At 57.4% G+C, this 16197-nt stretch overlaps 1 protein-coding gene across 7 annotated transcripts in view; it reads right to left on the bottom strand.

Moving 5' to 3' along the window:
* The window catches only part of NOL4L (nucleolar protein 4 like), a 144186-nt gene continuing 127989 nt past the window's right edge, over positions 1 to 16197 (bottom strand). For 5 of the 7 annotated variants that reach the window (XM_032295262.1, XM_032295266.1, XM_032295263.1 and 2 more), the window contains 6 exons: positions 13041 to 13318; positions 10609 to 10794; positions 10334 to 10525; positions 9934 to 10056; positions 9297 to 9498; positions 4499 to 4719 (listed from right to left, as the gene is read on the bottom strand). In XM_032295262.1, coding sequence (XP_032151153.1) covers positions 4499 to 4719; positions 9297 to 9498; positions 9934 to 10056; positions 10334 to 10525; positions 10609 to 10794; positions 13041 to 13318 — 1202 coding nt within the window. Of the gene's footprint in view, positions 4720 to 9296; positions 9499 to 9933; positions 10057 to 10333; positions 10526 to 10608; positions 10795 to 13040; positions 13319 to 16197 lie in introns of all 7 variants that reach the window. The other 2 variants (XM_032295261.1, XM_032295264.1) reach the window with 2 other exon arrangements.

Genomic DNA, 16197 nt, shown 5'->3' with positions numbered 1-16197 from the left:
TTCGGTTTGCTGTTCAGTATTTATTAAGTAGATTCAGTCTTATATATGATATACAGATTCAAAAGGAAAAGGATTCCACATACTTATGAAATCAGTGCATTTAGCAAGTAATACCATGGAGATAACAGCTCGATTAACAGCTCATTGGTCTTTTGTTAAGTGAGGGGGAGAGGGAGACGGCCTGTGCTAGTCATTCCACAAACAAAACAGAATTTAGTCGCATCACGTAGAGAAGACACATTCTAAGAATTAAAATATTAAGCCACATTTACTGGTAAAACTCACTATATAGAACACAAATAATTTTTATAGAGAGCATTGAGGAGGAAGTCCTCACCTGCTTAGAAGAGCCACGTTAAGTTGCATAGGTGCATATCTGTAAAAGTATAATTTAGAGGTGAAGCCATTGATTCATAAAGAGTCACCTTTCAAACTTGGTGCCATCCACTGTTTGCCTTAAGTGCTTACTATCTGGAGCCCTGTGCCCCTCCCTGGAGGTGGGACCTCATGAAGGAGCTGCCCCCAGAGGAACCCTGAAGAAACGGCTTGTACTATCTGCACTGAAAATCTTAACATCTCATCTCAGATTTTGAACTCATGCTCTTCCAAAACATGTCTCAATTACGCCCGAGGACTAAAGAACTCTTGGGTTGTCCCTAAATCCTGGTTGGCTTGATCCTGAAGGCCACATAAGTCATTCTGACCTTCCCGCTCCCAGGCTGCCCAGGGAAGAACTCCACTCATCCCACAGCTCTGCTGCAAAGTCCTGCCTTCCCTTTTCCTCTGTCCATGCAGTTGCCCACCAGCAGCCCACAGGAGGTCTCTTCTGACTCCTGCTCCTAAATGGACCACATAATAGAGGCATATGGGCCATCTACCAGGTGGAAAGTGTTTTTCAGCCAATCTGAGTTCTATGTGGTTTTTTGTTGTATAGGTTTTTTGTTGTATTTTTAGGTGGAAACGTAGGTAAAAAGTGAGAGGTTTTTGTTTGTGGCTTTGCTAAGCAGATGAGCTTAGTGAGGTGCGTCTTCCTCCTCAAGAGCGAGTCTTGCAGAACACACAGGGACTGGGGGCATCTGTACATGTAAACAGTACACTTTCACTGAGTCCAAAATTAGGAGCAAAAATACAAAGGTTCACATTGGTCTTAGGTAGATACAGGCGAAAAAGGATTGAGCTGTTTAGCTCAGAAACAACAAAAACAAAGTTTCTAAAGCACCACTAAATTATATAAAAATCAGACCATGGACGGATTGAAACTGGTATTCTGGTGAAATACTTTACTATTTTGTAAAAAGTTTTACAAAAAATTACAAATTAAAAGTATCAACCCTCTGAGTTCAAAGCAGCATTTTGAAAATGAACTGGTAGTTAATCCTGTAACCACCCTTGGAGTTGTAAGTGGCCCTTGGGAATAGGGATGGATGGGTTCCACCTGTTTGAAATCCTCTAAAACCCTCCTAACTCCCTACCTGTCCCCCTCCCCGTCAACACTGTCCTTGGGAATAAACTGTCCTTTGTAAGAGTGGTGACGGTAAAATGAATTTCAGATGGGTTACACACACTGTCACTTGTCTACCTGATGATCCACCACTAAGACCAATGCCCACTTCTCTGATGCCACCCTTCTCGTGGGCTTAGCCCCCTGCAAAGACTCTGGAACCGGAATATCCTACTTTTGCGCTTCCTTTTTAACTTACGATCCCAAATGATTACTTTGTGTCCTGAGGCCCTTCAGAAGATTTTTTAAATGGCTGTGGGACAGGGCTTTGGGAGCTCCTTTTGGGAGAAGGCAGTCCCTCCGGGGAGGGTTGACACAGCAGCGAGCCTGGTTCATCAGAACCAGCTCTTTGGTGCCCTTGAAGTCAGGAGTAGGGAGGAGGGGTTGAAGCTGCATCTTTTAAAACAAAAGCAAAACAGAACAAGTCCCCTGACTGAACCAGCTAAATGGAATCCTGTTTCCATGCAGAAACTTCCTCCAGATCTTGCCATCTCCAGGGCTTTAGGTGTAGTTTCCATTTGTCCTGGTGAGGCCCTGGGAGACCCAGTGGACTTTTACCATGGAAATATTCTTTCCTTTTTCTTGAAAACACATTGAAACCTACACGCTTGCCGCAGTACTAAGGCAGGCTGGAGGGTGGTCAGTTCCAACAGCTTGAACTCAGAAAAACATGACTTCAAACTGTAGCTTATGCTGATGTTTAGATCTCATCCTTGTGTGGGAAGTGGGAGGGAGCCCCTTCCCCAGTTTTTCTCACTCCTGTCCGCCAAGAAATGCAAACGGTTCATGTCTAGCTTGGGTACTGCCTCTGGGAGGAGAAGTGGCATGTTAAGTAACTGATACCAGGAATTCTAGGGTGGCGATTGTCTCTGCCAGGTTTTAACATTAAGATTTTCACAAATTGCCTGGGGTAACATTTTGTAAAAGATCTACTGATTACTTTGTAGTATTGTTCACACACAAAAATAAATATTTACACAAATTCAAATGTTGAGGGGAGCAGTACTGAACAGGTGGGACTGGATGTGTGGCTGGCTGGAGTGTGGGAGAGGCCTTGGGCACTGGAGTTTGTGCTGTGCTAAGGGTGAGTCTCAGGTGTCCTGGCCCTGACCAGAGGCCTTGGGATTGGTCAGATGGAAGGCAGAGGTGGTGTGGCTGGGTGGGGTGTTGGAGGCCACTTGAGAGATAGGACCACTCCCAACCTCTAGGGGCTGGAAGTAAGCACGGTGTGGGCACCCTACCTTCCAGAGTCTGGACCTGAGGCAGGATGGGGCATCCTTAGTGGTGCCCCCTCCCCGTCCCTCCTTGGGAGGAGTCTGCCACTGTGCCGGGAGGCAGTGGCCACAGCTGCAACAGGCAATTGGCTGCAGAAAAGCTGGTTTGGGAAGGGGTGCCTGTTCTGGGAGCGAGTGGCTCTCTGTGGCCATCCTAGGATCCACTCGGCCCTGGCTCCCCTGGGGCCTCTCTGCTCTGAGGGAGGAAAGGCAACAGAGGGCTTCTGCCAGCTCTGGGCAGGGGCTGGGCAGCAGAGAGCTGCTGTCATGGCTACGGAGTGTTGCATGGAGGGGCCCTGGGGGCCTGCTGAGGTCTGGGTGAATCCCTGGTTTAGCAGCACTGGTAGGTATTGCACTGAGCAAGAGGAAGTGCCTATCAGGGAGGAAGGAAACCAGGCCAGCTTTTTCTTTTTGCCCTTTTTCACACTCCAGGGATTATGGGTTTCTTCCAGGACTGGCCCCTCCAGAAGGGCTGGTCTTAGGAGAACCCAAGTGGCTCCTCCACTTCCATTGGTCCCTTTACTCCAAACACGGGGCAAGGGGATGGGAGCTGCAGTCCGGCCTGGAGCTCACAGCTGCCTGGCAGCTGGGGCCTGCCCTGAAGCAGCAGCCCCTCTTGGCAGGAGTTCTGGGGCCCAGGCCTGTGGACACAAGTTCAGACCTGGCTCCTGCGCAGCAGGGTGTTAAGGGGAAGGGCCCTGCCACCCAGCTGCCACCTCCCAGCACTCCGTCCTGCCAAGCAGCTGGGGCCAGGGTGGGAGGACTGCAGTGGCTCGTTAGGGACAGGACGCTCTCTAGGTTCCAGCTCCTGGACACCCAGTCTGGACTTACCTCCCAGGCAGACATATTGTGTGGGGGAGCTGGGGTGACAGCTGTTCAGAACAGGCTCAGGGCACATCCTGGAAAAAGCCCACGCTGGAGTGTGAGGTAGAATACAGGTGACCATGGGACTGGGGCTTCTGTAGAAGGGGGTGGGGGTGCCTCTTTTGTTTTGCTTTGCCATGGGTTTGGGTGTGGGTAAGGTCTTCCTGCTTGGCGGTGCCTAGGGAGGTGCCTGGCAGTATCCTTGTGGCAGCACTGGGATCTGCAACAGGATGGCCTGGCCAAGGGGTGGCGGCCCCAGGGTGCGCCAGGCACGCAGAGGAACAGCCAGCCTGGCACCCGCCCTGCCCCTATTGGCCCCAGCCCACATCAGTGTAGTGATATGGAATGTCAGGTATGGGGATACATCCTTCTGATCAGACAGACACAGACTAGCAATCTGTACAAACACAAAAGAATCCATTTTCAGAAAAATAAATTACTAAGGGGAGAGGAAGAAAGGGTCCACTTTGTTTTTCTCAATAAATATGCAATTCTGCTCACCTAAGACTTGAAAGGTAATTATCCGGGGGTGGGATTCTAACATCGGGGTCCACGAAGGTGATTCTAAATAGAGCTGTAGCCCCAGCGCCTTGTCATGGGAGACCCCAACCATTCCAGAGCTGCCCCGTTGGCCTCTTCCAAGCAGGTCAGAGCACCCGTGTGGTGAGATTCCAAAAAAAAAAAAAAAAAAAAGTGTCCTTGTGCCCAAAGTCTCAGGTGCTTGGAGTGTGGCTAGAAACAGCTCTTTTGGATCCCACCTCTTTCAAAAAACAAAATGTACCAACTGGCGAGGCAGGAAGCCGGGTCCAGGCTGGGACAGCCTCCTTCCCTAGGGCAGTGCACTCCAGGTCCGGTGGGGTCAGTTCTGCTGTAGGATGAGGTTTTCCAGTTCGTCTGCAGAGCGCAGCAGGAAGGCAGCAGACTCCCGGTAGCCCGCGATGAGCTGCCGCACGGCGCTGATCTCTGTGGGGCTGAGCTGAGCGGTGGGCACGGGCCTGCTGGTGCTGGTGCTGGAGGGGGTGGGCGTGGGGGTGGTGGAAGTGGTCGAGGCCCCGCCTTTCATGCTGAGGTCTGTGGGCCCTGTGGAGAGGGGAGGAGGGTGAGGAGGCAGCGGCCACCCTGCCTGGCATCGGGGAGGTGTGTCGTTCTCGGTGCTGTCATAACCCATGGCCTAGTGCCCACTGTGAGTTGGGCACTGGAGTCGATGGCTCTGGTCCATCTCCCTGATGGCTCTATCCCTAGTGCTTGGAACGGGCCTGCGGGCGACAGGGTTTTTAGGGAATCCTCAGGGAGATCTTGCAAGGATCTGATTTTAGGTGAGGAAGAGGCAGCCTTGGGGAAAAGAAACTCCTGAGACCTGCCTCTCCCCAGCGTGGTGAGCAGGGCTTGGAAGTGGGAGATACTCCTGCAGAGGAACTGTGGGACAGGCGCTACAAGAACACCTGCCCGCTCAACCAGGACAGCTGGGGGCAACGCCAATCTGTGTGCTCTCCTCCACCCCAGACATCGAGGCTGGAAGGGGAGATGGTGTACAGGAGACTCTGCAGGTGGGCAGGGGCCCAGCACACCTGAGAGACGTGTGGGGAAAGCCCAGGAAGAGCTCGGAGAGGAGCCACAAAAGGCCAGGAGAACACCTGCCTGTGCCCAGACGAGGAAGGGGCTGCCGTCCAGCTGGAGAGAGGCTGGCTGCCCTGGCTGTCTATGGGAAGAGGTATAGGCCAGACTGGCCAGCCCATAACTGCAGTCCCAGGAGAGAGGGACCACGGCTGCCAGTGGATGGAGGAAGGGGCTGGGTGTGTGAAGCCTCTTTCTGCTGAGCCTCAGCACCTCAAATCCTCCCCTCCTGGGAGGAGTCCTATGCCTGAGTGAGGTGGGGGGGTTCATGCTGCTGGGATACAAGGGGGTGTGGTAAGACCCAGACCAGTTATCTGGAGAAACGGCCTGCCCTTTGTCCTTGGATGATGGTGGCAAAGAGGGAGCCAGCCATCTTCTGAAATGCACTAGGGGAATGCGTGTTGGGGAGGGGACCACCAGGCCCTGTCCTCTCTTGGCCTTTCCCAAGCTCCATGGAGTGGACTGCTGGCTTTGAAATCAGGCAAGTATGGATGCAAGTCCTGCTCTGCTTCTTCACTGGCAAATTCTTCAACTTCTCTGGGCCTCAGAGCCCTCATCTGCCAAAACAAGCCGCTCCTGTGAGCAGAAGCTGAGATGCTGCTTGTGAAACACTCAGCACAGGCTGGGGCTCCAGTGTGGAGGCTTAGCTCACAGGAGACCTGACTGCCTCAACTAGCCCAGTAGGGAGGGGCTTCCACACAGGCTTCAGGGCTTTCTGAACAGGCTCCCAGGAGACCTGGAAGCTCCTGGAATTTGAAAAGCAATCTGCAAGATGTTCAGCAAGAAACAGCCAAGGAAGAGAGCATCTGGGTGGGCGCGTGCAGCGCCGCTGCCTCCCTGGGCGGCCTCGCTGATGCAGCCAGGTTAGCTGCCCTGTTCTCTGCCCTCCCCTGCAGTCCCTTCCCCACAGCTTTATCTTCCATGAGGGTGAGTCTCCGCCCCCTACCCTGTAGGTTCTGATGGCCACATTCGCTCATTATTGCATCTCGAGGGCAGTTTTTCGTTGTTTTATTTATTTTTATTTTTATTTTTTGAGACAGTCTCTTGCTCAGGCTGGAGTGCAATGGCAAGATCTCAGCTCACTGTCACCTCTGCCTCCCAGGTTCAAGCGATTCTCCTGCCTCAGCCTCCTGAGTAGCTGGGACTACAGGCATGCACCAGCACTCCCAGCTGATTTTGTATTTTTAGGAGAGACGGGGTTTCTCCATGTTGGTCAGGCTGGTCTTGAACTCCTGACCTTGGGTGATCCACCTACCTCGGCATCCCAAAGTGCTGGGATTACAGGCATGAGCCACTGCACCCAGCCTCCATGGCAGTTTTTAGCTGCTATGAAGAGAGATGGACAAGCTCTTGTCACCGGAGGTATCCAGACTGGAAGTAACATATTGGGAGAAATCATGGAAACCTGACTGCTGCTAAAAGGAAGCTGGTGCAAGTTGGATTCTAAGGTGGGTCAATTTGTCACACGGGGTTATTTCCTCTCTGACCACAGATTGTGGACACCAAGGCGGAGGTCCCAGGAACCATTTTCTAAACAGTGTCCTTGGAATTGAGAGTTAAGGAAACAGTTAAGTCTGTTAAACACAGGAGGAAGGGCTTGGGGCTGTGTCTGGAAACAGCAGCCAAGCAGGTGACTGATGCCTAAGGTGTCACAACAGGGGACTGGGAAGCTGGGAGTAGGAGTACCTATGCTGGCTTCTGGATATTACAGGGGCTGGACCCAGAGGGACAGGGAGGACTAGGATCTAGTTCCCTCTAGGGTGGTGCTGGTCCCCTCTGCATCATGCTTGGGAGTGGCCAGAGCCTCCTGGCGTAGTCAACATGAGCAGTGGCCACAGTTCCTTTCTTTTCTCCTCTTCTCCCCAAGTGCTATCCTGTTTATGCCTGTGCTCAGAGCTTCCTCCCTTCTCTCCTGGGCTGTAGCTGAGGCTTTGAAAGGAGAAGGTCCCTGTTTCCTGCAGCCGATCTGATCTGGAGACATCCACATGCAGGCTCTGGTTACAGCCAGATGCTCAGGTTGCTGAGTGACTGCCAGATAGTGGGTAAAGGGATAGGAGTGAGCGTGAGTTACCCGGCACCCCAGGCAAGACAGGCCGAACCAGATTCTATCTAAGCTGATTTGCATCTCCAGATGATAACATAATGAGCAAAGTGAGGAGCTCTGAGCCATTAATACGGCTGCCTGGCAGAGGTACCAAACTGATTGAACAATCACTTGAAAGGCTGAGGCTGGGGAGGCCAGTGGGGCTGGGTGGCCCTGCAACCACGTGGCTGCCTGTCGTCTTCCTTCAACTGCTGGAGGATTTAAACAGTGTTCTTCAAATGAGGTACTAGTGCTCAAGGACAGAGGCTGCCCCAGGTGAGGAGGTCAATGGCCAGATCTCTGCCTCAGTGGCCTCCCCACCCACCATGAAGGAACCAGGGTATTCACAGATGGGAGACCGAGGCCCCAGAATGCACAGGGTCAGAGCCAGCTGCCTCCCTGGAGGGATCATCCTCTGGCTGCCTCTTGGGCAGGTGTGAACAGGGGGGGCATGAAGCAGTCTCAGCCCCACCATGAGAGGCCCTTAGGCGGGTTGGGAACCTGGCAGCCGCAGCCCTGAGACAGGTCATGCTGGGTGACACCAGGTAGAGGCTTGTCACCATCGCCTGCTGCTAGGATGGAGCAGGTCCCAGGCCACCCTCACCTCTCCTGCTGGGTCCCAGACCCCCATGTGTAGGGAGGGCAAGGCTGTGGGATGGTTTTTCTTCCCAGAAGGAAAGGAGCCCGCCTAGGACAGCACTCCACCTCTCACCGTGCTGGCCACTCTGGCCTTAGCTTCAGGGATTAGGGCCAGGCAGCCTCTTATTTTAGGTTAAGAGGCATTAGGGAGGGATGAGGTGTTAAGCCCAGGCAGGAATCTTCCAGGGACCTGCGTATACTTCCTCGTTCTGGGGGGTGGGGGTCAAGGCGAGTGGAGGCGGTCTGGGCTTCCTGCCATGGGTGGGGACTAGCTCCCGCCCTTGCTGCCCAGGAACAGTGAGGGGTCTCCTGCAGCCAGGGACAGGGGCTTAAGGAATCCTCTGGCACGTTTAGCCAAGACCGCGCACCAGGGTTCCCCGGCTTACAGGTGGCACCTTGCTCTAACCTACTCACGCTGCAACTTGGCAACTCAATTCTTCCCCTCACTTCCCGGCCTCTGAACAGCCCCCAAAGCACGTGGCTTCAGCCTCCTGCCCTCTACATTCAACCCTTCTTACCACAAGGGCAGACAGAATGGCAGACTGCCCAACTCATGGCCCTTCTTGTGCTTAAAACCTAGCAGGGGCTCTTCCTGCACACAGAACAAAAACTAAGTGTCTGGCCCAGGAGGTCCTGTGACCCATCAGGCTGCCCCCTCTCCTCCCCTGCTGCCTCACAGGAAAGGGGTCTGAGGTTCCCCACAGCAGCACCCGACTCCATGAGGAAGCCTCTGTCTCTTCGGGGACTGTCTCCTCAGTGGTCTGCACCGCATCTGCCGCAGAGTCTCCCGGGAAGTTACCGGGAAAGCACCGACTGGATCACGCGGCTACAGGAGTGGAGTGAGGGGGCAGGTGTGCAGCTGTCACCCCGGGTGTCTCCAGGTGGGCTCCGTGAGCGCGGGCCAGCAATGCCTCACTGAGCCTCCGTCACTATGGGTGAGATGGGCTGTGGAGATTCAACTCAGGGCAAGAACAGACCCTTGGCTGGGACTCGGAACCCACAGGGGCCCTGGGGTAGCGGAACCAGTGAGAGGCGCTGGTAGTGAAGGCAGGAAGCGTTGGAGCCAGCGTCACTGGCGATGAGAAGTGGCGGGGAGGCTTTTGCTTTAACCAGCTGAAGCCGCCTCCTTCACCATCCCATCTAAGGACCTGCTGAGACGATGAAGTGGGAGGGGGCCAGAGCCGCCACTCCTGCTCCCCAGGCTGTGAGGCAGCCCCTTTCCGTCACTGGCCTCTGCTGCCCTCTGCCCTGCCCCGGGGTGCTCTGCAGACCCAGCTGGGTGCTGGCCAGGGAGCCAGAGGCCAGGCCTCCTGCGACTCACCATTACTGTGGTTTCCTGTTTGGAGGGACGCAGGGGGCTGCAGGTTGCTGCTCAAGGCCCCATACCCACGGTAACTGTAGTTGAGGCCGCCGTTGGCGTACACAGGGTCCTGGGAGTAGGAGGAGGCTGGCAGTGAGTAGGTGGAGTGGGTGATGGCTGCGGAGTCCCGCGAGTGCTGCTTATCCAGGGCTATGGGCTCATCCTGCAGAGGGGAGAGTGTGGCGCTGGGGAGACAGGGGTAGCCAGGCCCAACTATCATCCCCAACTACCATCCCCGAACACCAGGTGGATACACGCTGCGGCCCCAGGACTCCTGGGACCCAGTGCTGTGGTTTGACCTGTGAGACTGCGTCTGTCTCGCCCCAGGGGCTTTCGCCAACTCTGCTCATCTCCCTGTGAGTATACTTGATCAGTGCCCTCCAGTCTTGGGATGAAGTCCACACTTCCATGAGGTCTGAGGACCTCTGAGAACACATCTGACCTCCACCCACCTCCTCTCCTTGTCTTTGCCCTCCTGTTCCCCCTCTGCCCCTCTCCCAACTGCACCCATCACAGCTCCCTCAGTCCACACCCGTATGAAGACTGCTCTCCCCGGCTGCCCGGGGGTGGCCCCTGCTGCAGCTGTGGCGGCAGGTACCTGTGAGGACTGGTAGATCTCCAGGCGCATCCGCTTGGCTGCCTTTCTCGTCTCGCTCTCACAGGCAGCTGCCAGGATGTTTTCTGCCATGGCCGAGGTCAGGTGGGGTGGCGTGGGTCTGGTCTGCAAGCAGATCGGGGATGGAGCTGGCACAGGGCTCGTGGAGGTTCTGGGCTTGTGTGGAGACCCTGCCCCAGGGGTGGATGGCACAGGGTGGGGTTTGGGCTCCAGCGCCTCAGTCTATGGAGCTGTATGACCTTTCCAGGCCCCTGTTCCCTCATCATTTGCAAACCAGGGATGATGGTACTTGCTTCCAGGGCTCCTGGGAAGACCCCGGGTGAAGGGGCCCAGGCATCCTGGGAGTGTGGCAGGAGGTCAGGGGTGGTGCAGAGGGACTCACCATCTCCATGCCGTTCTTCTTCATGCGGCGGCAGGACTTGAGGTACGTGCGGATGCGCTTGCGGGCTCGCTCCTGGAACTCGGGGAACTGCCGGCTGCACGACTCAATGATGGCCTGGATCTTCTCCTTGGGCTGCTTGGAGATGGGCACCATGCGGTCCAGGTTTTCGTCCACAAAGAGACGCACAAACATCTGTGGGGACAGAGACATGGCCGTGGGATGGGCTGGCCCTGGCCGTGCCCCTACCCCACCCCACGTTTCCAGCCGGTGCTCACGTTGAAGGCCTTAAGGCGCTCAGGGTCCATGCCTTCGGAGTCGTTCATCTTGTCATTGTCCTCATGGTCATCATGGTCATCATCGTCGTCATCTGCTGTGGGAGCCCGGCCCACTGTCAGGTCCTCGGGGCAGCCGCTGACCTCGGTCTTGATGGAATCGTAGCTCCCAGAGCTGTAAGGGGGGGACTAAAAAGAGGGCAAGAGGCAGAGGGTTGGGCCAGGCGGCTGCTCATGCCCTTGCTGGGTCTCCCATAGGCAGGGAGCTTGGGGACCAGGGCAGCACGTACACCTCGCTGCCCGACAGCCACAGCTGCAAGGCCCGGAGCAAGTCACAGCTCTTTTCTGCCCACTTCATCTGTGGAATGGGGACAGCAATGCTGCCACCTCCCTCCCTGGGCTGCAGCAGGGAGGACTGACTGCAACAGTAGGTATGCAGAGACCAGGCTCCTGGGGGGTGCCAAACGCTTAAGAGGGTGTCACCTCAGCAGTGGCCCACACCGGGACCTGCCACGTGCGCAAGGGAAGGGCAGACATGGAAAGGGCTCGCACCTCCTGCCGGCCTCCTCTTGTGCCAAGATATGTTTTGCCTTTGGGGTTCTCCTCCCTGATCCCCAAGGGGCTGGAACCCCAAGTTGACAACCAAGCTGTCACCAAAGCAGTAAGCATGCTGTCTGTTGGGAGGAGGAACATGGCTGGGCGGGGCGGCCAGCCAAGGCGACAGGTCCATTAGGCAGGATGTGTTCCTGCAGCTTCCGGGCTGGGCTTCTCCTGTCCCCCCGCACCAGGACAGCACAGTGGCCCACTGAGAATATGTGGGTAGAACGGGGAAAGGGAACCAGACCTAGCCTGCCCCAGCAGTCACCTGTCCTCCAGTAGAGAAGGGCTCTGGCCCTCTGCTCCTACCACAAGCTCCTCCCTGGACAAGCCCCTCACCCATCTCTCCCTGGAGGCAGCTCTGTCCTCTCCTCCAGGCCTCCGCCATCTCATCCTTCATGGTTCAGCTCCCATATCACCTGTCTCCTGCCCCGGGACAGCTGAGGACCACGGTTGACTTTTGGGAAGTTTGTGCTTTCGATATGTCCTAATTACTCATTCAGATCCTGACTGGCAATAACCTGGGGACACTGTTCCTGCCCTCAGGGAGGTTGCCATCTAGCAGGTAAGGCAGGCTCAGACAGCAGGTGGCTGCGGTCAGACCCCATGATGTGGCAGCGTGGCGGTGGCACAGCCGTGAGGGGAATAGCACTATCTGAGGAGCAAATCCAGGAAGCTGTGTACCGCCTGGCACCTGGCCCCACAGTATAGCACCCCCCCCAACCAGACCTCTCTCCCAGTAACCAAACCCACAGGGATCAGTCCCCTAGGGTCGCTGGCCTGATGCCTGTCTCTTAGTCCACATACAGACTTGGAAAGTGGCAGGATTCCCAGGGCAGGCAGACGGAGGAAACTAAGATGGGAGCTGCTGGTGGCCTTCCTGCTCCCATCTCACTTCCTCACGTCCCCCCCACCCCGCCATGTACCCTGTGGCCACCGTGGCAATGACGGCTCAGCAAAACTCTCCCCTCTGTGGGAGAGCAGCCATGCCTACCCCTTGGACCCAGGCAAAACCTGCTCTGGCCAGAACCTGCTCCCAGCCACCTGTGCTACACACACAGCAACAACTCAACACTGAGCCCACGGTATAGAACTTCCCTACGAGACGCACCAACTGAGGCAGGCAACTAGCTAGAAACTACTCCACCCTCCCTGCAGCAGAGGAAACAGGCCCAGGGAGGGAGAAGAGCCTGTCCCGGGGTGTGAGCTCCAGGAAGGTGCCTCTGCCCCTGGGAGCAAGTTGGAGAAGAGGCGCTACTGCAGGAAACCTTAGCGGCCAGGAGGCAGCTTGTGGAAGCATGAGGGAGGGCCCCAGGAAGCAGGGGGTGCCCACTGGTGAGGGCAGCTGCCCTGCTCATCCTTCCCACCTTCCATCAGTCTGGTCAAAGGAGGAGTTCCGCTGCCCACATCCCTGGGCCCTCGCCCTTTTTTTGTATGACCTATAAAATGGGGACAGGCAGGCAGTGGGAGGCCTTGTACCTCACTGTGCCGAAAGTGGCCACTTGCTGTTGCCCACAGCAGATGCTGTTCTGGGGGAGGGGGCCAGGTTGTGGGGATGCATATCCATCTACCACCTCAACCAAGGCAGGGGCTATCAGCTCCACTTCACAGGGAACTGGGCCCGGAGAAGGCGGCCTGGCTTGAGGGCACACTCCAAGCCATCTCCCATTCCAGATCCTCTCCAGGAACCCGACGGTGTACCAGCCACAGCTGCCACCCTGGCTTGGTGTCACACACACGGGCTGGCTCCAGCTAAGCTCTGGGCATAGACAATTTCATTCCCACCTCACAACAGCCCTTAACAGAAAGAAATGGACTCAGCTCCCAGTCCCACACACCTCAGGGGTGGTCTTCACCCCGTATTTGACGCGGCTCCGCAGCCCGTCGGCGCCGCAGCCGTCAGAGGGGTAGGAGGGTGTGCCGAGCGCCGTGGCTGGTGGGAGCTTGTCGCACAGGTTGATGGGCTGGTCCTCAGCTGCCGTGGTGAAGTCCATGGGGGCCACAGCACCGTTGCCATTCATCTCGGGGAAGGCAGGGTCACCCTGCGTGCTGCTCGACGTGGATGGGTTCAGGGTGGAGGAGCCATTGCCGCTGCCACTCTCGGAGGAGGAGTCATCTGGAATGAGAGGCCTGGGTGTGAGGCCCCATCCCGGGCACTGTGGCCACAGCAGCCACCTGTATCCCACCCTGTGTCTTCCTCATGAGTGTCCCTGGGTCGGGGGGTGAGTGCTGCTACCGCATCTCGGAGGCTCCGAGAGGCGTCTTCCCCAGCCCACAGCCCTAGCTGAGGCAGCCCCAGGGTCCCCGCCGCCAGAATAGCGGGGCCATCAGGAGCGGAGGGGCCAGGCAGGGCTGTGCGGGGCAGGGCGGGTCTCCCTGCACTCTGAGCTCACAAGTGCTATGTCCAGGCTCAGGGGAGATTCAGCTCCAAGGGTTTGGGAGTAAGGCCCAGCCGGGCTCTCCCTTCTCCCCAGCTCCCGGGACCACATCTCCCACCCACCCTGCTCTGCTGCCGGGCACTGCCTTGCAGCTTCATGTTCTCAGAGCCCCTCTCCACAGTGGGCCCTCAAATGTCTCCTTCCTCTGCCTGAGGCAGGAAGATGGCTCTGTTGCGGCCTCCAGCCATCGCCTCCCGCCTGCAAGCCCAACCCAGCTCAGCCTTGGCAGCCTAGGTACAGTGGTCACCGGATCCACGTACAGGTCCCACGGCCTGGGACGTGCCACACCGGGGCTGCAGGATCTGGGGTCTGCACGGGGCGCCCTGAGTGGCTTGCCTGCTGTCTCGGGGTGAGCGGCCCCGGCAAAGCACTACGAGGGCGCCCCCTGCCGCGAAGAGCGCGGCACTGCCGGCCTGCGAGCGCCAAACAGGAAACTTTAACCAGGAGGACCAGACAGTTCCAGATACATTCCAGGCCTCTCTGCCCACCCAGCCCCGGCCCCCTGCTTGCTCAGCTGAGACGGCAGAAGCTGAGACTGCACGAGAACTCCCGGGGTCGCTGTCAGGTGAGCACCCGCGAGGGTCCCGGGGGTGCACAGGTGCCCTGTCGGCTCCGCACCTGCACCCAGCGTGGGTGGGGGTGGGGCGGTCACAGCACTCCCTGCCGCTCCTTCCCCCAGGCCAGGGTCATGACAGACCCCACCCCCACCCTCCCAGCCGGCAGATTATGAAGATTTAGTCCCCGGCGCTGGGCACTGGGCACTGGGCACGCGCGCCTCCAGAGCGTCCCCATGGCGACCGAGCGGCTCTAGCGCCCCAACCAATTGCTGGCCTCCCGGCTGCCCGAGGGCGGGTCCAGGCTGCCTATTTAGCAGCCGGGCCGGGCAGAGGGGGATGGGAGGCTACGGCGGCGCAGTGCACCCCTCCCCCTCGGCTGCTGCAGGTCCCCTGGGCCCGGCGTCCTGTCCTCCGGGCAGCCTAGCTCCACCACTCCATCCTCCTGCAGGGCAGCTCCAGGCTCTGCTCAAAGCCCGCCCACGGCTGACCCTCACTGGCTGCATCCCTGGAGTCCCGGCCCGCGCTGTCTGTCCCCAGGACCCCCACCGCCTGCCCGCGCCCAGTCTGGAGTGAACACACTACCCAGCATCTTTACTGTGCACCTACTGAGTGCTAGCCTGGAAACAAAGTAACGACTGCAACCAAAGTGCCAGACCTGCGGGGATAGATGTGCCTTACTGAGTGAGCCTCACAAATAACTGGGAGGGTGAACTGCGGGAATGGGGGTGCCCACCGTCCTCTACCCAGGAACCAGACCAGCTCCCCATGCAGCCCCCACTGGCTGTTCTCCAGCGCCCAGGCGCCCCACACCCCACCGCCAGTGAAAGCCAGGCAGAATCCTCACTCCCCTGTCCCACGGCCCTGGCACTCTCAGTCCGGTGACCTCTGCAGTCCCCCAGCGCCGTGCCACTATCCTGTGCTAGGGCTCTGCAGTTTGCCTATGACACTTCCAGCTGAGCAGATGTCGGCCAGCCCTCAAGGCCTGGTTCCACGCTGACACTTCAGGCTAGCACCTTTCTCCACTGTCTATAGGAAGAAGGCACTCACGCCTCCAACCCCAGCCCGCTGCCTGGCCCAGAGTGGTTGTGAGAGCCACCCGTCCCACCAGCACAGACCCTGTCACTGGAGAACCCCCAGCATCTGAGGTCCAGGAGCCTCCACTGGGGACAGGGATGACATCCATACTGGCTGGTCGCCCCTGTTCCCATAAGCTTTGAGGGTCCCATCCTTCACCCACCTTGCAGGTGTGACCTCATGTACCGACACCAGCCTCACAGTCCACTTGCTTGACCTGGGAGGGCTTTGGATTCCTCCTCTGGAAGGAGGGATGGCTCCTCAGTGGGCATCGTGCCTGGCACACAGCACAGTGCCTGGTCACTGCATTCATCACAGGCACCAGGCCCAAGGCTGGCTGCAGAGCCACGCCCTGCACCGAGCCAGAGGTGACATCCCATCATTCCATCGCCCGCCTCCCCATCAGGTTTTCCCAAGATGGACTTGCCCTCCCCAGGTGTGAGCTGAGACTCACGTGCTGCTTTGGGGGGCACCTGGAGCCTCCACCAGGTCAGATGCCCGGCCTAGGGGCCCCGACTCTTCAGCTACCAACACCTCTGCCTCGGGGCTGTGCCCCTAGTTGCCTGGCTGGGGATCAACAGCCCCTAGCTCCAGGGAACCCCGACTCACCAGGGAGGTAGTTGGATGTGTGAGACCCATAAGGCACCAGGTGCTTGGACCTTGCATGGCCACATGTTTCAAGCTGTTAGAAGAAACTGGAAATCTGTACCATTACATAAACAGGTTTTAAAATATGGCGGACTGACTTACGTGGTTTACTTTTTTTTTTTTTTTTAGACAGGGTCTCGCTCTGTTGCCCAGGCTGGAGTGCAGCGGGGCCATTAGGGCTCACTGCAACTAACTGTTGCCTCCTGCGCTGAAGCGATCCTCCTCACCAGCACGCACCAGGATGCTCCGCTCATTTTTAAGGATTTTTATGTAGAAGT

Source organism: Sapajus apella, unplaced genomic scaffold (genome assembly GCF_009761245.1).
Source record: "Sapajus apella isolate SASKATOON/1434 unplaced genomic scaffold, GSC_monkey_1.0 scaffold33, whole genome shotgun sequence".
In the NCBI taxonomy this organism is placed as follows: domain Eukaryota; kingdom Metazoa; phylum Chordata; class Mammalia; order Primates; family Cebidae; genus Sapajus; species Sapajus apella.
This window is presented reverse-complemented; position numbering and strand designations above follow the sequence as displayed.